General features: G+C 35.7%; 5 protein-coding genes across 5 annotated transcripts; 1 reads left to right on the forward strand and 4 right to left on the reverse strand.

Moving 5' to 3' along the window:
- Window positions 1–4,642: 4,642 nt before the first annotated feature.
- On the reverse strand, window positions 4,643–5,343 carry LOC118739204. Its single transcript, XM_036470394.1, has 2 exons — window positions 5,230–5,343; window positions 4,643–5,169 (listed from the first exon to the last, which is right to left on the reverse strand). The coding sequence occupies exons 1-2, from the start codon at window positions 5,234–5,236 to the stop codon at window positions 4,679–4,681; spliced, it is 498 nt and encodes a 165-aa protein (XP_036326287.1). The 5' UTR covers window positions 5,237–5,343; the 3' UTR covers window positions 4,643–4,678.
- Window positions 5,344–9,401: 4,058 nt separating this feature from the next.
- On the reverse strand, window positions 9,402–10,433 carry LOC118740158 (probable chitinase 10). The gene is made up of 2 exons (XM_036471655.1): window positions 10,352–10,433; window positions 9,402–10,291 (listed from the first exon to the last, which is right to left on the reverse strand). The coding sequence occupies exons 1-2, from the start codon at window positions 10,389–10,391 to the stop codon at window positions 9,402–9,404; spliced, it is 930 nt and encodes a 309-aa protein (XP_036327548.1). The 5' UTR covers window positions 10,392–10,433.
- A 2,370-nt stretch (window positions 10,434–12,803) lies between these two features.
- Window positions 12,804–14,359, reverse strand: LOC118739203. The gene is made up of 2 exons (XM_036470393.1): window positions 13,147–14,359; window positions 12,804–13,059 (listed from the first exon to the last, which is right to left on the reverse strand). Exons 1-2 carry the CDS (start codon window positions 13,843–13,845, stop codon window positions 12,847–12,849), a joined length of 912 nt encoding a protein of 303 aa, XP_036326286.1. The 5' UTR covers window positions 13,846–14,359; the 3' UTR covers window positions 12,804–12,846.
- A 1,338-nt stretch (window positions 14,360–15,697) lies between these two features.
- On the reverse strand, window positions 15,698–25,983 carry LOC118740159 (probable chitinase 10). The gene is made up of 2 exons (XM_036471656.1): window positions 25,357–25,983; window positions 15,698–16,020 (listed from the first exon to the last, which is right to left on the reverse strand). Exons 1-2 carry the CDS (start codon window positions 25,981–25,983, stop codon window positions 15,805–15,807), a joined length of 843 nt encoding a protein of 280 aa, XP_036327549.1. The 3' UTR covers window positions 15,698–15,804.
- On the forward strand, window positions 18,125–21,388 carry LOC118739201 (coiled-coil domain-containing protein 63). Its single transcript, XM_036470390.1, has 8 exons — window positions 18,125–18,257; window positions 18,316–18,477; window positions 18,562–18,666; window positions 18,736–18,926; window positions 19,882–20,056; window positions 20,373–20,706; window positions 20,771–20,945; window positions 21,060–21,388. Exons 1-8 carry the CDS (start codon window positions 18,195–18,197, stop codon window positions 21,274–21,276), a joined length of 1,422 nt encoding a protein of 473 aa, XP_036326283.1. The 5' UTR covers window positions 18,125–18,194; the 3' UTR covers window positions 21,277–21,388.
- Window positions 25,984–26,055: the final 72 nt, after the last annotated feature.

Here is a 26,055-nt window from a genome sequence, read left to right on the forward strand (position 1 = left end):
AATAAAAATAACATTTAACAATTTATATAAGAACTGTAAAATTCTTAATTTAAATTTTAATATATTTAAATTAAATTTAATATCAATATAATATATATTTTTACTCTTTAAATTATAATTTGTATATTTTTTAAAATCTTTTTTAGTTAATTTTGAATTTTTTTTAACTATCTATTTTGTAATTAGTTACACAGGCCGAAAAAATAAGACCGATCTCCTTACTCAGAAAACAGACTATACTTTCCCGAAGATTTTCGGTGCGCTGAATTCAAATCTGGCCACAGAATTGCTCTATCACATCAGGATTCTGAGATATTCTAACCTATAAGTGCAAAAAATGCCGTTTTTGCCTATTTTTTAAGCTGTGTATGCTAGCCAGATTAATTTTTCTCAAAAAAATACAAAAAAGGTGTTAAAGTACAAGTCTTTTTCTTTAAAATGGCGTTAAATTTGCTCAAATATCTTTTTGATTCGCTGAGATATTACAATTTTAAATTTACGGATTTTCCGTGAACAAAAAGTGCTGCGGATAGTACACATGGCCGCTATGTTACTTATATGATTTTCAAGATATAGAAAAAAGTCAGCCCTTTCATTAAAACTTATACCAACATGACTTGGAACCCAAGTTACTACAAGACTTTCAATAAATGAATTAAAAACTTGGTTATGAACTTCAGCAACCAAATAATTTAACGTACATTTAACATTTCAAACTTTAATTGCCGCTACGCTGTCTGTAAAAATACAAACTTTTTTTCAAATATATTTTTTAATCAGCAAAACTGTTTGAAATAAGGCAACCAATTCACCCATTATAGAAGAAAGATTTTCAGCTATATTAAGAAGATATGAACAATTATAAACAACATCATATACAGCACAACCAACTATGTTATCACCAGGGAACGGATTTTTAGGACCTAAAAACCTATAAAAAAAGGCAAAATAAAATAGCGAAAAAGGCAGGAAAAGGCACTAGGTATTGCAAAAAAGGCAAAACAAAATAGCGAAAAAGGCAGGAAAAGGCACTAGGTATTGCAAAAAAAGCCAAATAAGGCACTAAAAAAGACAGAAAATACGAAGAACAATCAAAAAATACATTTATTTTTGAAATGTTTATATTACAAGTAAAAAGAGAAAAACTATAAACTAGTTTCATTATATGCAAAATTTGTACTTTGAATCTTTGACTATTTTATCCTTTCGAGTTTCTAACTCATAAAAGTTGTAGTAACATTGAACCACAAGATGCATTTTGAAGTTTTCTGGCAGCATTTTCATCCTATTTTCGTGAAGAAAAGCCTTGAATGTACGAAATGTGCGCTCGACGTAAGTTGATACAAGTGGAGCCCAATTTAAATATGGAACGTTTGAAACGTTCATATTATCAGGTATAAGGGTGTTTTCCTCACCCTTTACAATTTTATCCACACCCCTTATTGTCTCCAAGCCTAAGTTAGCTGAGAAAACGGCTTTGAATTTTTCCAACACCAATTTCGCTCTATAAGCCGCATGGGCATGTGTATATTTTGTGTTCTTTAAAAAAAAATTGTAAATGCTATAATCACTTTTTTAAAGGTATAAAAGGCAAAAAAGGCAAATATTTTAAAAAAGGCAAAATAAAGGCAAATATCTTAAAAAAGGCAAAAAAAAGGCAATATCTTAAAAAAGGCAAAAAAAGGCAACATAAATGTGTATATATGGAATCAGGGAAAGCTAAATCGTGGACATTCTTAATCGAATATACTCTATCTCTTTAGCAGAAAAAAAAGGCGATTTCCATAAAATCGGTTCCCTGGTTTTCACTAACCGAAGCATACGTAGCATTTAAAAAATCTGCATTTTTTCATAACAAATCGATTCCAATTATTCATGAGAAACATTAATTTTAGAGCCATTAAGATCTGAATCCCTTAAAATAAAATTTGTTTTTAATATTTTTATTGAGTTTGTACCACGATTGTTTATTAGGAAAAATTGAAAAAGCAACAAAGTCTAAGCGGTAGAAGTTATAGCACTATTTCGGAGATCACCACATCTGTTTGCCTAAAAAAAGCAACATTAACATTAATTCTACACAATAAATTCCCAAACTTCTCAAAAACATAACTATAACTGGGGTTAATACATTGCCATTAACTAATTTATATCTTAAATAAAATTTTATGAACCACTGCTTAACATGTTTTTTACCAGTTAACCATTCAGCTCTTTTTAAAGGAGGCAACTCACATGCCAAAGCATACCTAGTTAAGGTTGGAGTACTTGGAGGAACACCTAAACAACCCTTTGGTGCATTAGCATAGGTAGTAATTGCTTATTCTAATTTAGATCTAACAAACACTATGAACAAATTTAAATATACCGTAGGAGCTAAACCCGATTTTATAGAAGTTAATTTGACTAAAAGATTTCTACCCATAACAACCAAGAATGATAGAATACAAGATTGCGCCGATCAGAGAGGATTTTTGAGAATAACTTTTGTGTGACGTCACACTGGTGCAATTGCGAGAGAGAAATGCCAAAACGTGAGCAAGAATGGAAGAAGAAGAAAAAATGTTGCAAGGAAAACGTAAACAAGTTGCACCAGTGTGACGTCATGCAAACAACGATTCTGTCAAATTCGTTAAGAGAGGAATAGCGGTCCGAGATCGGCGCAACCTTTGTATTCTCTCAATCGTGCATAACAACCACATTTTTAACTCTCAATTTGACCACCAATAGTACAATTAGCTTTTATTGATCTACCAAGCCAAATAATTTTATCCACTTGCTCAATATTAGAATCATTTAAATGCTAAATTTATTCCTGCAACTGGTTGTCATATTACACAAACTTTGTTTTATTTGAGTTAAAACTTAAATTAAGCGAGCTGCACAAAATCTGCATATCAGAGATCTTTGAAGCCAAATTTAAAATAGCATCATTTCCATTTAAAACATATGACACAATAGCCAAATCATCAGCAAATTGAAATAACGAAGTATTGTATTCATTAATGTTATGAAGTTTTGCAGTATACAAATTAAACAAAATCGGAGAGACAACTTCCTTGCGGAATACCATTATTAATCTCTACCATATGACCTCCAAGAGTTAACTTCCTCAAAGAAAAAAATATATATGTATATATACCCAATTACCAATTCTTGAGTCAATACCCAAACGTTTTAAAATCTGTTGAAGAATATTTAAATCAACACAATAAAATGCATCAGATATATCTAAAAAAAAAAACAAAAAAATACCTTTTTCTTATAATGTTTCTTTTCCTCTATTAAATGTAAAATTTCATTAATACACATTGTAGCTGATCTCTGCTTTCTATCATAGTGAAATAATATAAAGTGTACCAGGTAACTGGCGTCTTCATATTTGAAAGCAATCTTTGATTTTGTTATTATTTTTTCTTTTCTTTTTGGTGTTCGCTTTTTTCCAAATCTGGCGTTAACCCTTGGTTTTGTTGCATACCACTGTCCAATTTCGGCTTAAATCCTCAACCTTCCGGACTAAAAACATCAATACTATTACGCTATGTGTGCTTTTGCACAAACGGCAAGAATTTCTTGGCATTTTTTCTTTAGTTTTTTATTAAATCATAAAAATACTTATACTACGTTTATAAGCACGTATTATTTGCAAATGACAATTTGCAAACGGGTAAAATTTGCCGTATAAATGCTGAGTTAATTTTCTATTTGCAAATAAGTGCAAGAAGCCGCCATTCTTAGGCTTGTTTTCTTTTTCGATGGTCATCTTATTGCCTTTTTATAATCAAGACGTTGCCATTTTTAAACATCATGGTTTCCACACTACACCTTTTCTAATCTCGTTACATATTTGGGCAATTTCAGATTGAAAGTTTTATAAAGGAATTTGTTCTTATTCACTAAAATTTACGAAATACGATTTCTGATCAAAATTTAATAAGAATTTTACCCTGCTCCCACATAAGGTTTGTTCGTCGAAAATCCAGCAAGAATTATCCAACACTCAAAATATCAGAGAGTAAGAAAAAATTCTCTGTCATGTTGAGAAACTTGCAAATTTCTGCACACACGCAAATTTGCAGGAATTTGCAAGTTCCATTGCCAGCTGGTGTCCACGGTTGCATTTCAAACATAATAAATTTTTTTACAATTTTTAAAATTCTTTCAGATGGACAAAGAAAAGGATATACATGTATATTTCTTGTCGTTCTGACTTTCTTTAACATACATTTCAATTTCTTTATCGTACTAGCTGTCAGGTTTCTTAAATCGACTCTGGTTGCAATTGCATTCCGATTGCGAATACAAGTATTTTAGTGCATTCCAGAACGTCTACGATTTGCAGGTTTTGCTGGATTTAGTCCAAAGTCGTTCCCGTATGCCACGTTCCCATAAGGTTTATTAAAGGCGAAAACAGCTGTTCCTGTAAAACCTGCAAATCCTGAAGTACGGGAACAGGCTAATTTAATTCCTTTTTTCAAAAAAAAAAAAAAAAATCGCTTGTGTTTAAAAATTTTTAAATTTAACGAACTTATTTATTCAAATTATCGTAGACAAAAAATGCAACCATGTGCCACAATTCTTTTCAAGCACCCTTGAATTTTTTTATTTAAAAGTTATGTTCACCGGTGCAATTAGTTATTTATTTAACCGTTTTTAATATTTTTATTCGTTAAATTTATTAATCTTCATTGGCCGGACAGTTGGTTACCAATGCCTTGAAATTGCACACATATCGATCGCGATCGTACCACATGCCAATTTCGCAGAAGAGCTGCAAGGCTTGTCCTTCCACGCATTGCCAGAAAACTCGGCAATGTTGGCTGTCCCCAAAACGAGCGCCATTCGGAGCTGTACTGCAATCAATTCCCGCCCCGCCATCGCCACCACCATTGTCGCAATTACACGGCGGGCACTTTCCATTCTGACAATTCTGTAAAGTAGTATTGAAGCGCTGGCCAGGTGGGCAGTACTGTTGTATGACCATTTCACCATGACATAGGAGGTATCCAACACAATCATTTAAATCGGGAACCTTGTAGCCATAGGGCTTGCTAATACATGCACGCATTGAAGAATTATCGGGGGTATCTAGACTTGTTAGACCATCAGGTATGATTGCACTGCACCAACAAGTTACCGCCAACAAAGTGACGACATATTGTAGGACAACTGAAAGAAATTTTTATCTAAAACCATGGCAATTCAATTATGGAATTGTTCTCAATTTACTTGACATTGCAAAAATTTTTTGCAGTTACACTCTTACAACCTTTTAGAACTAATATCGTACACAGTTTGAAGTACGAGTTTTTATAGTACCTAGTATCTCCGATACATATAAACTGCTCAAACTAACTGGAAATCATACACAATCGGGTCTAAATACATATTTACCTTGTGGCTGATGCGACATTTTATCTATTCAACAGTAATTAGCTTTGTTAAGTAATGCATATTGATGTATATACATATGTACACCTACTACATATGTGCAGCAAGAATGATGTTCATTACACCATGTATGTGCAGCCCTTGAGCTCGCGAGTGAAAACAGATTTTGTGCTTTCACATGTACACATGGAGCTTATTTCTTTTTTTTTTTTTGCACATGCATGAGTGAACCCAGTCGACAAAATGAATAGCGTTTCTTTCCTTCAGGACGTTCATAAATGCAATAGACACATCAGCATGTGCCGACTGCAAAGTTAAATTCAAACTTGCAAGTTTTAGGAACATTTAAAATTTTTATTAGTGAAATTTTTATCTTTTCAGACCAATATGCAGCTCTGAAGAAAAGCAAATAGTCCATATAAAATGATGTACAAAAAATGGCTAAGGAATTTTCTTGTGTAAAATTTGATTGAGGCAGTACGCAGTTCTTGAGAAATTTGCCACGCTTTCTACTACGGTTTTCGAACGTTTTTTTTTTTTTGTGAAAAAGTGCACACGAAAAATTTGAAAAAATGTTTGTTCTGTATTCGCTGGCGACAACAAGACAAAATGGGTGAGAATCGTTGGCCTACAGAAATTCAATGTAGGCTAAAGAGACGAAACTCCCTTAAATGTCGAAAATGTATATTTGTTGACAATCGTAGATACCTATTTATTCTGTCAAGTCGCTGCAAAATAAAGCGCGCAATGTTTATGGTAAAGCCTGATATGCAGTTCAACGATTTTTCAACAAAATTTTTGACATTTTAATCAGATTTAAAAAATAAACGAAAGTGGTAAATAAGCTCACTTTGAAATGGGGTGCAATTGATATGACCGATACTGTACATACGTAAATAAAGCTATAACTGAGCACCCGAAATGTGTAGTTATGCAGTGATTTTTTTTAAATTTCCAATATTTTTAACCGACTTCACAAAACACTGGTGCGAAATAAAGTCAATTGATCCGATGAATCCGATGAGGTGGCTCTTGGAGCATTCGAGAGAAAGATTTTGCGGCAGGTTTACGGGCCTTTACACGTTGGCGACGGCGAGTACCGCAGACGATGGAACGATGAGCTGTATGAGCATTACAACGACATGGACATCGTACAGCGAATTAAAATAAATCGGCTCCACTGGCTTGACCATGTCATTCGAATGGACACCGAAGCTCCAGCTCTGAAAGTATTCAACTCGGAACCCGCTGGTGGTAGCAGAGGAAGAGGCACAGAAGAGAAACGACTGGCGTGCTTTGTTGAACTTGGCTAAACTCGATTTGGCGGTTACAGCGCCAAATAAGAAGAAGAAGAAGAAGAAGAAGAGAATAGATCTATAATTTTATCAGTCACACAGTGTTATACTCCCGACGAAATCCTTGACGGTGGTACCGGGAGGGGAACGGTACATGACGGTAGGAAGGTTAGTTTGGGTTAAAGTCTCACAGTGACCGGGTTAGGCTTCCGATGCTTCCTCCTCGTAAAATAAACATGCGCAGTAAAAAGTTTACTATTCAAATAGACGAATAGTTATATGTATATCAACTTTTGTGAACTTCTGGTTATGTGTTTTTGTACAACAGGGTAAAAGTAGAAAGTGCTTACTCTCAGTGCAGAGCTGTTACGTCAGGTGTTCCGCAAGGATCTATCCTAGGTCCACTCTCGTTTAGTCTTTTCGTTAACGATGTGTTCTCTGTATGCCAATATGTGAATGTCCATGCGTACGCGGACGATGTCCAACTATACTTGTCAAGTCGTATTGGTCTAATTGAAGACATGTGCTTCAAAATTAATTCTGATCTGTCCGCCATTTCTGTATGGGCACGTGATAACTGCTTACTCTTAAATGCCTCTAAATCGTATGTTTTACCGATAAGTAGTAATGCTGTGTATGTCGAGGATATTCCGAAGCTTTGGATTGGTACCACCGCTCTTTTGTTAACTGACAAAATTAAAAATCTGGGCTTTGTTGTTAATTCCAGATTAAACGCTACCGACCACATTAATAAAGTGGTAAGCGGCGTTTTTGCTACCTTACGTAGTTTGAAAATGTCTGCATCATTTACCCCTTTGGAAACGAGACGCAAGCTAGCCATTCAGCTTATCGTACCCCAGATAACGCATTCCGAACTAGTATATAGTAAACTTGACTCAGCGTCTGCACATAAAATCGAGGTGGCCTTTAATAACGTCACACGCTACGCCTATGGTATTGGAAAGTACGATCACATCACTCCATGGAGAAATAAAATTCTGGGTTGCGATATCTTCGACTATCTAGAGGCGAGAAACTGAATGTTTGTATTCAAGTTGCTGGAGTGGAATACACCTAAATACCTTTGTGACATACTGATACGACCAGTGTCACGAAGACATCATAGCCTTATTGTTCCTAAGTACACCTATCTAACCTCATCAAGGATGTTTTTCGTTAACGCTGTGAGACTCTGGAACACGCTACCTGATTCGCTAAAGATGGAACTGAATAGAGGCAACTACAAAACAGCAATTCCTCGTTACTTCTGTGAGATGGACTAATATTCTCTGAATTCTTTTGTTTTTCCTCCTCCCATGCTTTCAATCTATTAATCTTTATCCCAACTATTCTTATCCTCTTATTAAAGATTAAGAATGTTCAGTATTGTTATAACCTCAGGCTGAACTGTATTACTTAATATACAAAATTATTCATAAATTCAACAAATCATGTTACATATTTTAACTTCCAATTGTATTCGATTCATATCCATGCATGTATGTATGTAGTTGATGTACTTTTAAAAGACTGTTCTTGTCTTAAGTTGTACAAATGCTTTCATAAATAAATATCACAAATATCACAAATATTGCCTTCTATTGGTTACAATAATTTTAAGCTATAATAAACAATTTTTTAGTAAGTGAGTTATTGGTTTTCAAAAAAAAAAAATTTTGTATAGGTCTCGCCTACATTTCGTTCTTGCTACGCCCATGGTTACAGTGCTAGCCGCTAGGGCAATTGGCTGACATATTAATATATTTCAGTAATTTGCCAGAATAAATTTTTATTTGGAAACAGCAATACTTAATGAAATATGAAAAGAACCACAGATCAAAAATGGGCACATATTTTTTATAATCCTGAGAATTAATTACAAATCTAATTTCTACTCTATTTCTGCATCTTCGACATGCACGTAAAGAGTTTTTTCTATTATAAATGTGGAATGGCAAGATGAGAGAAACAAAGCCGCTACCTCACTAACAAAAAATAAACTTTTGATGCATATAAATTTAAATTTTTATTGCGATAAAGTATATGATACTTTGACAGTTATCAAGGAACTGTTAAAAACTGCCAAAAGTGCAAAGAAGTGTATTTTTTATAAAAGAAATGATTTTGAAATAAAATACCGTATATATATGAGACCATGAGAGCAGAAATGGCCTAACCCACATTTTTTTCTTGTACCTAACTTCTTAAAACGGTTTCAAATGTGATAAATTTCAAAGTAAAGGTTGATTATTCCGTAATTTGATATGCAGCTCTGTACCTTAGAATTAAAGAATAAGCGACTTTCGTTGTAAATCTTATCTCATTTGAGACTATTTTAAGTAGGGAAGTACACAAAAAAATTTTTTGGTTAGGCCACTTCTGCTGCCACGGCCTTATATATATTTGAAGGGTACTATATTTTCTCAAATTTTTTTTTACAAGTACAATAAATATCTTAGAAAATGTTGGCAACCATACATACATACATCCTATGTTTGTATGTACTATGGGCTAGGTTATGAAAAATGTTTGCGGTTAATTAGTGACCAAAACTATACCGAAAAATACTTATGTCGATACAAAATGTCGATGCCAATTTAAATATACATACAGATAACTCTATCAAATCGCGCAGGTTTTCGATATGTTATGAATTTTAAAATTTCAATAACTGAAAAGAAAAAAATTCAGGAAGGTGTATACACTAAATACATATTATGCAGTTGATTTGCGAAAATTAAAGTTTAAATCTCGTACGCAGATGGCAACCGTACGCAATTTACAGCTCTTTGACACAATATCGAAATGATAATAGAATGGGCACTTTTGCAGCATAGCATGCCCCTTAACACAGTAAATAAAGTATTCACAGTTTACCATATGCGGAAATACATGTTGCCCATAGATTGGGCAATTAATTAATTCGCTATTCACGGTTTGTCCGCCGATTTGATTGCCATTAGGCGCAAAACTATCAGCACCGTTGCCATTAACTCCACTCCCATTTGCCAGCCCAATCGTACTGATACCGGTGCTTCCAGTCCATAACGGACAGCCAGCATTTTCAGGCAGATCACACTTGGCGGTATTCGCATTCCAGTGTAAATTGGCGCTACAATCCTGCAACACTGCCTGTCCATAGTAGCAAATGTAGTACTGCTGGCAACTGCTACTGCTGCCTAAAAAAATGATACGGTTTTGCTCAGCCGGTTGTGAGGCACAGTATCGGGAAGCGTTCAGCTCTTCATTGTCACCGTTACTTTCGGCATTGTTCTCAGCGTTTCCATTATTATTGTTGTCATTTGCGTTACTGTCGTTGTCACTGCTGGGTATTCCGATATCACAGCTGACATTATCGGCTGTGTCGCAGAGCTTGCTGGCCGAATTGAAGAGCATTGTAGGCGGGCAAGGTGCCATTACCGCTTGTCCATTATCCAGACACAAGTAAAATGAACGGCAATCATCGGGATTTCTATCGAATTCGCCGGAGGTGTGGTTCAAACAAATGCCATTTTGACGTTTAAACCCATTGCGGTAGAGTAAATGTGATGAGGAGGTGTATGGGTATTGCGTTATTGTAGCCAAGACCAAGTAAATGTATGCAACTAAAAAAGTTTACCTATATATGTGGCTATTAAAAATATTACAATTATTCTAGTCCTTACCTTCGCTGGATTCACCCCTCATTTTATTATCATCTCTCATTGGTTTATGGTATTTTTGCTGGCTAGAATCACGTCCTTTTCGAAAGACGTATTAACATATTCTAACTTCATTTTGAAATTGTTCAGCGAAATCTAAAAATTGGTTGCCCTTTTAATTCAACATACATACATACATACATATGTATGATATACATTGTATATATGTACATACATATTTGCATGCACATGTTTTTAAATGGTTACAAATGAGTTTCAAAATGTGATACATTCATATGCCTGGAATAAATATCCAACCAAATTTTGCTTTCATTAGGTACTAAAAGATAATATCTTCATGAATATCGCAAAAGGTGAAAAGCTAATTAAAACATTTTAATTTCCGCCATAGGCTCAAAATTGAGCTTGTATGTATTTACATACGCACAAACATATCTGTGTTCGTATGGAATAGTAGCTTATGTATGTCGAGATGCTGGCTTTAGTATAATGCGGCATTCCCTTTATCCTTTAACCGACAAGAAATTTTTTGATAAATGTAAATAAAATGTTGAAACCCCTTTTTTGAGGGCACCAATAATCTCTTAAACACACTATGCTGGGGAACTGAAACTTGGCACGGATGCATAAATTGAAAATACCCTACTTATGACGAAAACCAGGAGCTATTAGAAAAGGGGGTGTGGCACATCCCATACAAACTGAATTTCTCATATCGCTTATCTTTGGAATCGCTTAAGCTAACGTCCTGAAATTTAACATGGCTGCATATGTTATCAGTAGCATACTTATAGCGAAAAATGGCAAATATTGGAAAAGGGAGCGTGGCTCCTCCAACACAAACTTACCTTCTCATATCGCTTATCTTTGGAACCGCTTAGGCCAACGTGCTGAAATTTGATACAGCTATATACCGTCGTTTAAAGTATAAAGCCGCGTATCGTCGTCATTCTGCAAACCGGCGTAACTGACATTTGCTGCCAGTCAATCCTTATCCATTCGTCCTGAAATATACTAGTCAGAAATGCGATTGATTTCTAAAAAAATAACCATTTTTTACTCTCTACAAAATAATTTATGCAACCTCGCATATGCGGTTTTGCATTATCTTGACACGCGGTTTTTGCATTTTGTTGATACGCGGTTTTGTACTTTAAATGGCGATATGTTATTCATACTGTGCTCTTGGCGGAAACTAGAAGGTATTGGAAAAGGGGGAGTGGCACATTCCATACAAACTGAATTTCTCATATCGCTTATTTTCCAGAAAATTGATCCAATGGATCGCGCTGCTGCCGAAATATTTATATGGAAACTCCATATGTTTACTTTTCAGATCGCTAAATGAAATTATGTAAGCGCACCTTGGTTTGACGCCCTCATACACCCTTAATGCGATCTTGCATTTACCTCCGATTCAGAAAATTTCTCAGCAGTAAGATTCAAAGAAACCAGTTCATAAATATTAAGACGAATTTTAAAAGTGGCGAATCGACAATGAAAGATTCAACCACATCCGTCCAAGAAGGAACATGGTAGGTATATCAATGGCTTTATTTGAATGAAATTCAAGAAATCACGCAACTAATTTAGCCAATATACGGGAAAACTTTTCATACTGTGGGACATCGAGGATTCTTGGCCCTCCTGTAACTGAAAACGCGTATCTGTGCTCTTGAGTTTCCTTATAAGCACTTTTATTGGCTTACGCACCGGACCAATGTTGTAGTTGCAAGATCATAGACGATTTTGCACGCTTGGCAGTGATTTCACAGTTGGAAATAAGAACATCGGTAAAGCTCATGACATCGATAGCGATAAGTATTCCATATGGCATCACAGCGCTACTATTCCTGGTCCATGTGTGAGGAGGATTCTGCTCTTCATTCGTTTCAACTTGTTTCCCTTACAGGCCGTTTTTGCCTTTAAACGCTCTTTTTGCTCACGCAAAAGCTCTTATTATGCGCCGCAAAGTAAGCGGGAATTGGGTAGTACATTATAAAAAGACACCCACCTACCAAATTTCATTCCGATATCTCGAAAACTGAGAGACTAGATTGCATACAAACAGACGGACAGACATACAGACGGACATGGCTAAAGGGACTCAGCTCGACGTTCTGATCATTTAAGTATATAAATATTTTAATGGGTCTGTCTCTTCTTATTATGGTACTTACAAACATCGGACCAAAGTTATAATACCACCTCATGCTCATGAAAGGTATACAAATTATAACGACAAGTATGTGCAGTAGTTATGGTAGTGATAACGATAAATATTTTTATAGTCGATAAATATGTATATCGATAACAATAATTACAATGTATATTGACATGTACATCCAGTAGTAAGCATTGATATCGATAAGTTTTTTGATCGTGATATTGATATGCTCATCGCTAAATATACTAAAAATGATGATTCCTATATTTTCGAAATGAAGCTCGCATATTTATTTTGTAGATTTTAAAATAATGTACAAAAATGGCTTGTCTCACAACTTTCTTTTATTTCTTCTATTGTAGCAAATAGCTTGTAGCATCGCGGTACAGGCTCGTTTTTCGATATCCCAGCCATAGCCAAAAGGGCATTGCTGCAAGAGAAGGTACCCGTTACGACAATAATAAAAATAATTACAATTCGTTGTATGCGGATACAAATCGATGGTGTGCAACTGGCATTGTTCTCTCGGATTGCTGAAATCGGTCTGGAAGAATATACAAAATAATTAAAAAATTATTTCTTTCGCCTTATTAGCTGAATTAGTTATATTGGTATGTCAGTTAGTATTTACCCGACACCCAACGATTTCCGGATAATCACATTTTCCAGTATTCACATTAAAGTGTAGCATCGAGGAACAATGCATGGCCAATCTCTCCCCATGGTAGCAAATAAAATAATCCGAGCAAGATTTTGAGTGCGGCACGAAAATCATCTGACGGGGATTATCCAAGGCCGGACATTTGTTTGATATAATTATGGCCGTATCGCCATTTGTAATCGATGCGAGCGTTGTGGCTGCAACCGCACCTATTGCAGGACTCATAGTACTCGTATTCCCATTACCCGGGTAGCTAGTGGCCATCGCTGGTGTGGTTGACAGAAAAATTTCGCCTGCGGTTGTATTGATTGAACTTATTATAGAATTATTGATGGTGGCAGGCGATGGGGAGCTGATAATAGTGGTCGTCGTCAGTGCGGGTGCTGGCGTATCAACCGATGGATTACTAGCTGTAGTGTTGAGTTTGCAATCGACGAGCTCGCTGGGATCACATGTCTGTAGCAACTCATTGAAGTAATCGCCATCTGGGCATTCGCCTTCATAGGAATCGATGCCTGCACAGTAGATATAATGACTGCACGATGTATTGCTGACAATGAAGGCATTGCTGGGCTTATTATTGCATTCCTCGCGAATATCGCCATGCACAGGTATGATAAGTGAAAATATCAAAAGTGCGCAAGTCTCATAAAGCCATTTAATATGCATCTCTTAGCTAATTAGTTCAGGGCTGTGCCTACAATTGCGTTGGTGGGTTTGGAGCAACTAAATTTTTTTGGGTGCCAGCATTTTCATTGAAGTATGCCAAATTATTGAAATTTGATAAGCGATTGTATGGTTTACAGACGCACGCACATAATACAGATGCACATGCATACATACATACATATACTCGTATGCTGCGCTGGAATTAAATGAAGTGATGATTTCCAAGAACTCCATCGAAGTAAGAACCGCTGATATTGCATTATCACCTCTGCATATTTATGTACAAAGATATCAAAAAAAAAAACATGTACATATCTATCAAATGTGTCATAAATGTTGTAATACATTATGACACATGATATATGTACTAGATTTCCCTAAATGTGTACTACTGATTTTCGAGTATGATTAATCGAACGCCAGCAGTCTTTTGAGATGACAAAAGAAACTTTCCTCGACCTCACTTCTTGGCAGCCTTACGATTTCAAAAACTCATTAAGATTGATGTCCGTAACACCTTTCCTTGAAATAAAAATATGTACAAAAAATTAATTGAGCTATCATTCAGCTTATTGACTTTGGAGGGAATTTTACAATCAGGTTGCTTATTTGCACCGCAGTATTTACACTCAATTGTGTACTTATAGAAAAATGTTACACTTAATTATAGTAGATAGATAAAACAGTATGTACTAGGGATGTTTCGAATGTCATATTTTTCACATTCGCGAATGCGAATGTTACGAATAACATTAAAAAAGCTATAATCAACTTAAGTCATCGTTATAATAACTTAAAAATTTTGTAAATTATTAGAACATTGAACGAGTGCATAATCTATACAGTGTTTTAATCTGGTAGTCAAAGTTTAAAAGGGGCATATTATATTTTAAAAAGTGTAATTTTGCTGCCTTTTCTTCCATGAGGCAATTTCTTAGAGGCTCGTATATAACGCCGACTGCACTGAACAATTGTTCACTTGGAACGCTGGCGGGTGGAGCGCTCAAATATTTGCGGGCCAGATCTGTCAATTTGTCGCATTTTAGTTTAGTTTTCCACCAATGGAGAGGATTTTCACCGAGATGAGCTGGTTTTTTTTTTAAGATAGGCCTTCAATCCAGCTTTAATTTTAAATTTTTTAATGTCTCCAGATTCCAAATCCGAGCCTTCGCTTTCGCTGAAGGAATCTAATATTATTTCTAGGCTGCTTATAAGACTTTTAGCAGTACTTGTTGAAGATCCTCCAATGTTGCTTGTTATACTACTTAACCGTTTAGTGCCTGAAGTTAAAAGCCGATTATTGTTCGCGCCCTGGTTAGACAGACTTAGAGCCATTCCAACAATAGTAGAGTGGACTCTCTGCCCTTGTGAGCCATTCTTTAAGTCGGACCGATTTCGTAAAAAAAAATTATATCATATCTCCGATTCGCTTCAAATTTGTTTAATGGGTTCTATACAATCGAAAGCATAAAGCCTATAGAATGTGTTCAACAGATTAGTGAAAATTACTAATATTACTTACCTGTTCATACCTGCCAACCCGATATGTAGGCCGGGAAAAAAACAGACAGCCCAACATTTTCACATTCTATAGGCATACTTTCGGTTGGTATATAATTTGTTCATTAAACAAATGAGTAGAAAATTAACAAAATAAAAATTATTGAATATTTAATTAAAATATCCTGGCCAGAATTTTTTCAGCCAACCCACTCGCGAAATATTTATTGACACGTTCTTAGACTAATAGGTTTTGGATTGGAATTGCAAAAGATTCTACAAATTTAAGCAACTTTTTCGCAATATATGTATATCTTTGGTCGTCATTTATTTACATAAATATTTGTACAAAGTATGTCATACTTATATTTGTGGTTGTTGTTGTTATCCGACTTTGTACAATATATATAAATGTGTATGAAAAAAAGTTCTGATAACTGTTCCATTCACGCTTGTACTCTACTTATTTATGTACGTTCGCTTGGATCCTTCAAAACATTTCGCCTGTTTAATTAGTACGCATGCGCGACGTTCAATGTCCCAGCCATAGTAAAATGGGCACTGCTGCAGAGTAAGAAAGCCCCTGATGCAGTAATAGAAATAGTTACAATTCTGCGAATGCGGAAAAAAGTCAGTGACATGTGGTAAGCATTTATTCGCATTTGGTCGGTCGAGCTGTATGAATGGAAGGGATTGAAAATTATTATTATTATTGAAAATAAAATGGTAGCGTAAATTCATTTTGCAGTCAAATACTTAGTACTTTACTGCCACCTTCAATGCAAAGCGCCCTACATGGCAAATTTGAAATTCTACAAGAAAGGGAAGCAACTTTTTAAATTTGCACATCTCTGCTTTTGCAGAATTGTTCTAAGCGTGCTAATAAGTCTCGCGTTTTTTTTTTTAAGATTTAATTTTTTTAATTTTGGTGTAACGATGCATCCGAGACAACTAACGGAATATGTATATGTGTATATAAAATGCCTCATTTCCGAAAAAAGTGTCAAACATGGCCCTTTGCATTAATGATGACTATATACACATACATATGTAACTATAGTAATCTGTAATAAATTTTGTAGTTCTCGTGGAATAATATAAAGTAAGTAAGTTTATAAGGGATGTGCTATTAATCGATTAAATAATTTTTAATTAATCTTAATCCTGATTAATCAAAAAACGTTATTACTCGGACTCTGATTAATCAGATCCTGAGTAAATCTGAGTAACTTCCTTCATATATCCCGAGTTTGCTTTCAAAGCCAATAATTTTTTATATTCCTAAAAAAAAATGAAGCAAAGCCCACGGGCGTTATTGCCTTTTCGAAAAATAAATTAAGCTCGCGGGCTTTATTGCCTTTTGCCGGTGGGCATTATTTCCCTTTCGCTATGGCAATAACGCCCGCGGGCTTCATTTCCTAAAAAATCAAACAAAAAAAAGTGGGCGTTATTTCGTCCTTATTCTGGCTCTTGTCTCCATTTTAGAATATGTACATCCGAAACCCCTGTTCTAAATAAAAACTAATACATATGATAACATTGAACTAAATAACTAGAAGAAATTGAATTTAACAAATTTCAATGCATAAATTTAATACATGCATATGTATGTATGTACACTTAGGTGCACAATTGAGTCAATAATAATTGAGGAGGTGAAAAGGGTTGCCGATGATTTCATTAGGGAGAGGATTAGGCTCCTTGCAGTCAAAAAGCGGGGAAGTTCGGAGAGGTAACCGTTAAAAGTTGTCCTTGACGACGCCTCATTGAGCGATGACGGTTTACTTCCTCATCTGACTCGACATGGCTTTTTTACTTTCTTTCCCTTACTTCTAATTTATAGGGCTAACGAAACTTTGTACCGCAAAGGTGAGAGCGCCACCGAATTAGTGCTTTATTCCATGACTATTCGTATTCGTACTAGCACCAATGAAAGCTTTGAGGCATCTAATGTCGTTCAACTATCGGAACGCGGGTAGGTCTGGTGGTAAACGAAGAATGCCAAACTAATGATCTCCTTTCATCAAAGGAGACACTGTTGATAGCTATAACTTTGAAGTAGGATGGACCTTCGACTACTTGGAGTTAAAGAGTCTTCTTTGACCACCTGTTATGTTGAACTGCTTAAGTATTTAAGTACTTAGTAAGACTCTGTCGTGATTAAAGAAAATCACACTGTTCCCCTCTATCCGTATAGCGTAGAGGTGTGGATCCTCGCAACATATGTTGAGGCGTACCTCGGATTCTTCTTCTTATTTGGCGCTGTAACTGCCTAACCGACTTTGGCCGAGTTCAACAAAGCACGCCAGTCGTTTCTGTGGCAAAGGACGCTAGTTGAAAATGCCAAGTAAAACTTAGTCCTTCTCCACTTGGTACTGCCGTCGCAGTAGGGCTCTCCCTCTTCCGTTGCCACCAGCGGGTTCCGAGTATAATACTTCCAGAACTGGAGCATCGGTGTTCATTCAAAAGACATGGCCAAGCTAGCGGAGCCAACCTTGGATTGCCAAAGACTTATGCCTCTTATCCCTTTGTGGCGAAGATTACCGGAGACGATGGAACAATGGGCTTTACAACAATAAATTTGAATTTCATGATACGAATTTTGTCTTTTGGAATTGCTTGCCAACTGCATGCTAAGCATTTATCCACACGGCTGAGACCTGTTGCTATCGTTGCTTGGCATCGTTACGCGGTCCTTTGTTACCCTAACAACTAAAAGAACTATGTATTTATGGAAGATAAACATTCGAGAGCAAAATATACATATGTAAATATATACAGAAGTAAAAGTTGATTAGGTTTTTTAGTTGAGAAAAATTTTAAAATATTTAACTACCCCTCAAGCCATTATGACGGACCAGAATGAGTTGGATCAATTGGCTTCAGCCGAATTGGAAAGACTGCAACGACAAGTAGATCAAAAAACCTTATTTTTTATTGAAAACTTTGTACTATTCCTCAATTTTCCAGCATCGCTCCCTGCAGTTGGAGCTACGCTCCTTACTTGAAGAAAAAGCTAGGCAGCTGAAAAAACAAAATCACATGATAACGGTTTTGCAACAAGAACATCAAAAGCTGAAAGACGAGATTGCTATACTAGAGGGTGGAACGCATGCTAGAAAGAATACAAATGTAAGGCGTTCTTGGCATAAGCTACTCCTATATCTGAACACGTCTTCCGTTATCTTGACGTTGGTTTGTTGTTTTTTTTTTCAGAAAGAAAAGCGCTTGAGTTTTTTGCAAAGACAGAATCAGGAGCTGCAGCAAATTTTACAAGGTGAACGTGTCAAAATATGGGAGCTGGAAGGTCACATTAAAAAGGTCAGCCTTGGGACAAGCTAAAAGCTCTTTCGAATAATAAGAAACTTAAAAAATTTAAACACTTTCCAGGTAGAAAAGGAAATCGATGGTCTGCGTAAGAATGAAGTCACCGATAGCTGTTACAAGGAGAGTATTGGCAAAGTTCATAAGAGTGTCGTCAAGTTAGAGAATCGTCTGGATGTGGTCAATAAGAAATGTAGTGATGTCTTGGCAGAGAATTTCAAATTGCGTGACTCAATAAATCATATGCTGCAGGATCGGTACGTTGTAGCGTAGAGGCATGAAAGATCACCAGCTATTCATTTAATGAGGAATAGATATGTTTGATTTTGCTGTCATCTAAAAGTCAGCGATACCTAGGCTTTTTGAGTAACCATACATATCGATCTTCATATAGTGGCAACGAATTGGATTTCGTGTGAAGGAGAGAGAGTTGGGTGTACTAATGTCTCATCCTTGAGGCCTATACCCTCAGTCTTACTCTGTAGGATGATTGGCAGGACGATTGTTCAGGCGCTTGGAAGTGAATATCGATTTTGTGGGCTTCCAAATTTATCGGCAGAGATTTGTTCCCCAGCCATCTCGGTACACTTTTATGGTTTAAGTCCAGGATTTAGCAACGTAATCTGCCTATCTTGAGCACACCAAAATGGCGGAGGGATCGATGCTCCCTGGAAAATAATATTAATGAGAGATTTTAATACTGGAAAATAGGCAACTGAGTTTTTTAACAATTGGCTCAGAATCGAGCTCGAAGAAAATGGAAATTAGGACGGTATAGAAAGTTGCATGGAGACTTGAAAAAAGTTACATGAGTTCTATTATATGAATATGGTAGCGGTCTCGGCAAATATCTGTACATTGTTGGCCCCAAAGAACATTTGTTATTTGTTTGCTCCCCAAGATTTTTCTGTAATTGACGGTGGAAATTGGTTTTCACGAAAGACGTTTCTACTTCCCGAAATATTTTAGGTTTTATCTTAACAAAAGCTGCTGTTACGGCGATTTAACTATGTGTAGATCGTCGACCCTCATCTTTTCTATATTGCATCGGTCTCACAGCTTGTCGATGAATTCTAAGAATTTCGAGGTGTCTATCTATAGTGGACACTCTTAGAGTGTTCTTATATTCCTGTTATCCACAAGAAAAAATTTTGGGTTAAGATAATTTCTTAATTTTCTCTCAACAATATCTTTCATTTTATGTCGTTTTAGTGCAAATTTCAACGAGATGTGGCAGTCAATGGTAACCCAATTCAATGAGGGGAAAAAATATATTATGGAGCTGATAGACCAATCAACTGTAGCCTTTGATTTGCGCGAGGAGCTCTGCAACAAAGTACAAGTGCTCAAAGATCGTAGCGAGAATGATAAAATTATGCATATACAGGTAAAAAATATATATGTACATACATACTATTTTCTGAAGTTTTCTAACTGCAAAGACTTTAAAAGACCACTCAAACACCAAACTTTTGACAACACATTGGGCTAGGTAGGTATGCCACTGGTATTTTCTTTTTTATGTGTTATGTGCAAAATTTTCGATTTCATTAAATCTCTTTCAGACTGCCCGAAATAGAGGCTTTCTGGACGTCTTTTTTATCTGAAACGAAAAAATTGAGAACTACCTATACATTTCGTAGATCAAGTTTCCAACCTTCACAGAGTACCCTTTTCATTTCTTCTTTCCCCTTCTCCCATAGGAAATGCGTGAAATGCAACGCCGCCTCGAACACGATGCCAAGCTTCAGAAATTCTTTGACATAAAAGGTCAAAAGCGTCTTAATCCCGAGTTGGAGCAACGTGAGGCTAACAAGAAACTCGCTTTGAAAGGGAACTACGAAAGGCAGCTCGAGGAATATCACGCTATCATAGATGATATTAAGGAGTTATATGCAGTGGAGGACACAGATAATTTGGCAGCGCAATTCAAGCGACAAGAAGAGGAAAATTTTGCGCTCTTTAACTATGTCAATGAGCTTAGTCACGAAGTGGAGGCATTGAATGATACAACACAGGAGCTGAGTGAAGAAATTGGTAATTATTTATAGATACATATTTTTTTTTTGGTCGATGAAAATGAGTTTCTTTCTTTCCACAGAGCGTCAAAAGGCGGAACACGAAGAAAAGGAGTTGAAACAGAAAACCGAAGCTTTGGATTATCTTAATAGTGAGCTGGAGAAGATTGAAGTAGCAGCCGCAGAGGCTAATGCAAGAAAATTAACGCTACATACGAGTTTGGATGAAATGTTGCAGGGTATATTGGATATATTCAAGTGCGTTGAAATGGTTTTCTTTTTTAATTTTTTTTTTTAATTGCCTTATCTGAAGAGATTTTTGTATCACTAACTATGTATTTTTTACACTTTGATCTTAAATTCCACTTTTAGACTTCTATCCTGCAACGATGCACCCATCTTGAATGTTTTGAGCTCTAAGACTGTATTGACAGTGCATAATGTGAAACTTTTCGTTGGTGTCATTGAGCGTCGCATAAATACCGTTATCAGCAATATAAACGTTGATGAATCTTCTACTAAAATATTGGCTAGAAAAGATCGCGTTCCAAAATTTAATATCAAAGAGTCAGCTAAAGGAAAAAACTAATTTTTTCCCAAAATAGCGCCGGATTTGGGTGTGATAAAGGATTGCTATATTTGTAGAATTTTTCAAATCATATTTTAAACCTCAAAATTTAAAACCTAGTAATCTAAAATCTTAATGTGTATTCTTTCTAATAGTTTTAATAAAAAAAAAAATTAACCAGCTGTGAACCTACTACTATCTAAGGCATCCCTACTGCTCGACAAAAGACAAGGTTCAATAAAATGGATATCTTTTGTGCTTTTACGTTTTTGCGTTTTTCGGTGGTTCTTTGGCAAAATTGTAATGATTTTTTATTTTTTTGCATATATTAGAGTATAGTTTTAAGCACTAGGACCCACCATAAAAATATCAAATTTCTCTAACGTATATGCACTCCATCAATTTTGTTTAATTAACACATTGACTCAATTTTGCACCCATATAACTTATAAGAGACTCGCTGCAACCCGTTTTCCTCCGTTAAAGTGTCGGATTTTGTTATAAATGAGTAAGTTGGTTTTTTGTTATGAAAATACCATGAGATGCGTTTTGGGAAATAAAAATAAAAATATTACTGAAAAAAGCTATGACGAGGCTTTCAAGCCGGGAAATAGCGAAAATATCGCATGTGAGCCAATCGACTGCTAGAGGCACTGCTAACATGCAGATTGCAAAGAAACCGGTGGAAATAAACCGAAAATATCCGAGGTAGAAGGCGTTAATAGCGTCAGACAGAATATCTACCGCTAAAGAAGCTGTGGGGTGCGTTGGTGGAGATGCTAGCGTGTGAACCGTGCGAAGAATGCTTTACAAAGCAGAATTGAAGGCGATGGTGACGAAAAAAAAACAACTGCTGTCGACCAGGGACATTAATCTAAGGTGAGCATCAAAATTTTGGGAAAGAGAAACTAGTGAAAAAAAAATATTTCTTTGACTCACACGTCAACTCTTGATATTTTTTTTTGATATACATCTTAAGGGATCTAGAAACAAGTACCGATTGGCATCCAATGTATGCGGTGCGCGTTATTTTATCTTGTACCTCGCATGCGATCAAAATGGAAAATTTCGTAAAGTATCGAAAGTAACGTTAAAGACTGCATATTCTGGTTTATAGATTTGTTATAAACGAGTATTATGCAAAAGTGTTTTATAGTTGCCTTGGAACTTGCTCTTTATTAAAATACTTTAGTTTAATTTTTAACTCCACAGGATTCGGCAAGTTTTCCTTACCGTGATGTTATATATAACTGACTTCCAAGAAATGTAACGTTAAAGACCACCTTAAACCACATTTATCTTTAAACCAACAAAAAATAGGAAACAAGTAACATTTCAGAAATATAATCAAAAATACACGTGCAACTGTTACGTTAAAGAGAAAAATCTTGACCATATGTATCTATATGTATGTACGTATGTATGTGAATACGTTTTTTTCTATATAAAAATAAATATAGCAGTAATTATTCAGGTTTCAGATTATGATTAATCAGTTTTCTGATTAATAAAATTATTTAGATTCTGATTAACTAAAATGTAACTAATCGAGAAATTAATAGCTTTGATTAGTCTAAAATTATTATTTTTAAATTAATTAATTAATCAGGTTTCGATTGATCAACTTGTTCGATTTATTGATTAATCACACATCTCTAAAATATATCATTCATATCTGGCATCGAGTAGTTAGCTCGGGTAACTTTTTTCGGTGAACGTTTGCCTGCTGTTTTCAAAGTTATATGAATCAGATTTTATGATTAACTCGCAAACACCCGGCCTATTTCACTGCGCCTTAAAAGTAATTATGTGTTGTAACTCCCTCCACAAACTTGTATGTATTCATTCAAACAAAAAAAGGAGCTTTATGAAGAAAGATTTAAAAAAAAAAATAATAGATTTATGAAGCATTCTTTACTTTTTATGAAAGTGGGCGGTGGTTAATATAATTCCGAAGGTATTTAGTAAGTAGGTAAAGTACCGACTTTTTCCTGAAAACTTAATTTAAAATTTTATAACTCGAGTCTACATATCGCGCATTTTCTTCAAAGGTGTATTAATTCAATATTTACCTTATTCTATCAATTAAACTGAATTAAATTATTTTCAAATTCAAATAAGTGGCAATCCGCTTCTAAAATAATTCCGACAGTAAACTTTCTAAAATCTCTTTAGTTTGATACCTGTATTTTAATATTTCATTTATTTTATCAATTTAATTGAGCACAAATTTTCAAACAGAAGACATCTCTCGTTAAATCTACCACCATAACCATTGCGGCCCTTGCTTTACGGCGACTAAACAGAATAAAGACAATTCTTGATGAATGCCTGCAAATACGATTGTAAGACATTTATGTTATTTCGTCTGAAATAAGTCTATGTAAATTGGATTTATATGGACCAATGATACTCGTCCGTTTTGAAATTGCCACCAACTATACTATACAGATTCAATGACGAATCCCCCTCGAACCGGATCATTGTTGCCGCAAGAGCTTCTTCACGGACATAACGCTTTCATTAGGTTATGTGCGATATGTATAGATATTTTATGATAGAAAAATCTTGACTCTTTTGCCAAAAACATCGAAGTCCACTCACTTTTGTTTTGAAGTTTTGAATGATACACACAATGAATGATAAAACATTTGTAGGTACCCACAGAAAAAAATATCAATTACTAAAAAATAACCTACTTGTAGTCAGTTTTTTTGTTGGACTTCTATAAGATATATATAACTTGTAGTTAGCTACAAAAAGCTAACTTGAAACAAGTGGACAAGTAATACAGGAGTAAAGCTCGAGATTGTTTTCTTTAAACGCGTTTCTATTTAAATATCCTGCACTTTGCAAATACTTTTTCGAATTGAGAACAAATAAGAGGAAGATCGAAATTTCATATTATCATTTTGAAGTTATGTATGACGGAGTTCGAATATGCGACCACCTACAGCAGAATATGTAAACAAATATGAAATGTGAATAAATAATTAAAGTAAATAAAAACAAAAATATTTTGTTTTTCCTATTGACATTTTATGCCCAAAAGTAGTTAGTTACTTCAACTGCAGAGGTAGCCACCCTTGACTATTTCGCGGCCATCGCCATAGAAATATAGTTAGCTTTCGTCAAAGAAGATATACACATAATAAGTGACTTATAGCTCCTTCCTAATCAACTTAAAGTTAGCTTATAGTTAGATACATTTCCTGCAGGGTACATACTATGTACGTACGTTTGCATGTATGTATGTACATACATATATATTTAGCACAATGCGAAGCTGGCAAAGAACCTGTTATTATTTTAAGTGCCTACAACTACAAACGCACATTAGAATACAAAAATTAATTTCACGAAATTGCAATTTAACATTACTGTAAGCAATTTGACTCGGCTTCGAGATACATGACAGTGTGATAAGCGCGATGCTAAATTTGTATTGCGGTCGATGGCGTATGAGTAACCTTGGTTGCTACACCTGCAAATCCGAGATGACTCCGGAAGCAATTAAAAAAATGCCCAAATGGGTATAAAAAGTCGCCAGAAGTTGCTTCAGGTGCGATTCAAACAGTGGTTCTCAGAGCCTGAATCGTGGCATTCGATGTTGATATCACGGCATTCGATAGCGAGTGCGATTCGTCGATTTAAATTGTGTGGGGGAGAAAACAGCTGTCATTTTATTCGATTCGATTCGAAACGAGTAATCATTCGATCACGAATGCCGCGATTCGGGCCCAGGTTTGCTAAGCGACATGAATTTTGGTTGACTAAGTGCATTCATATCATTAAATCGTTAATTGTACCCGTTAGGGATGATCCGGAAATTAATTGATCTCCAATTATAGCCGTAAGCGATAAGTCGAGACTAATTGATCTCTAGTAATACCCGTACGAGACTAGTTGCGACTAATTAATTAATGCCCTATTGTGACAGATTGAGAGTAATCCCGGAATAGTCTCTTTAGAGATGAATCGTAAAATTTTTTGCAAGGTATGTACAAGCCGACATATGTAACTCCACTAATTCACAAACAAATATATACTTATGTACGTATTTATGTTTAATAAGCATGCGCGTCCACTCTTCTGACTTACCATGCATTGTACATTTTCGGGGAAATCACATTTAGCTGTATATATATTGAAGTGTAAATTGTCGGTACAACGCATTTCAATCGGGTGCCCGTGATAGCAAAGAAAATAGTCTGTGCACGATTGGGCATTCGTCAGAAGAACAAGCTGTTCAGGATCATCGCTCGCTGGACATTGATCTCTCACTACTGGTAGAATGGCGTGCGGTTCCAGCGTATTTATGCTCTCGGAACTGGTGGTGGTGGTGGTGGTGATAGTGGTAGTTGGTATGGTAGTTGCTTGTGGCAGCCTCGTAGTTGTTGTAGTTTTCGGAGTAGATGTGGCTGGCGGTACGGGCTCATCTGGATCTTCGGATACCGCTGGCTGCTCTGGATCTTCTGGAACATCCAGCGCACAATATACATTTTCTGCATCATCACACGATTCGCCATCGAAGTATTGACCTTCATCACAATCGCCAGAGTAGGAATTGTCACCGTCGCAATATATGTAAGTTTGGCAGCTTTGTGTGCTTTTTACGAATGTTCCTTCTTCCGCATTATCACATTCTTCGAAGGTGTCAGCGAATGTTGCATGGAATGAGAGTAGTTTAGATATTAAAATGATGATCAATAAGGCTTTATAACCCATGGTTATTCTTTGTTTTTTTTTTTTTTATTTTTAGATATGTATACGCGGCTTTTTAAATTTTTAATACTGTAT

This window comes from Rhagoletis pomonella, unplaced genomic scaffold (genome assembly GCF_013731165.1).
Source record: "Rhagoletis pomonella isolate Grant_MI unplaced genomic scaffold, Rhpom_1.0 Rhpom_scaffold_00005, whole genome shotgun sequence".
NCBI lineage: Eukaryota > Metazoa > Arthropoda > Insecta > Diptera > Tephritidae > Rhagoletis > Rhagoletis pomonella.

Coding starts and splice junctions, on each gene's coding strand:
- LOC118740158 (XM_036471655.1), bottom strand. CDS start 10,391: ATGAGAGATGATAATAAAATGAGGGGTGAATCCAGCGAAG. Junction 10,292..10,351: donor GAGGGGTGAATCCAGCGAAG/GTAAGGACTAGA, acceptor AAACTTTTTTAG/TTGCATACATTTACTTGGTC.
- LOC118739203 (XM_036470393.1), bottom strand. CDS start 13,845: ATGCATATTAAATGGCTTTATGAGACTTGCGCACTTTTGATATTTTCA. Junction 13,060..13,146: donor CGGAAATCGTTGGGTGTCGG/GTAAATACTAAC, acceptor ATATTCTTCCAG/ACCGATTTCAGCAATCCGAG.
- LOC118739201 (XM_036470390.1), top strand. CDS start 18,195: ATGACGGACCAGAATGAGTTGGATCAATTGGCTTCAGCCGAATTGGAA. Junction 18,258..18,315: donor TGGAAAGACTGCAACGACAA/GTAGATCAAAAA, acceptor TCAATTTTCCAG/CATCGCTCCCTGCAGTTGGA. Junction 20,707..20,770: donor GGAGCTGAGTGAAGAAATTG/GTAATTATTTAT, acceptor TTCTTTCCACAG/AGCGTCAAAAGGCGGAACAC.
- LOC118740159 (XM_036471656.1), bottom strand. CDS start 25,983: ATGGGTTATAAAGCCTTATTGATCATCATTTTAATATCTAAACTACTC. Junction 16,021..25,356: donor CCGAAAATGTACAATGCATG/GTAAGTCAGAAG, acceptor CCATTCATACAG/CTCGACCGACCAAATGCGAA.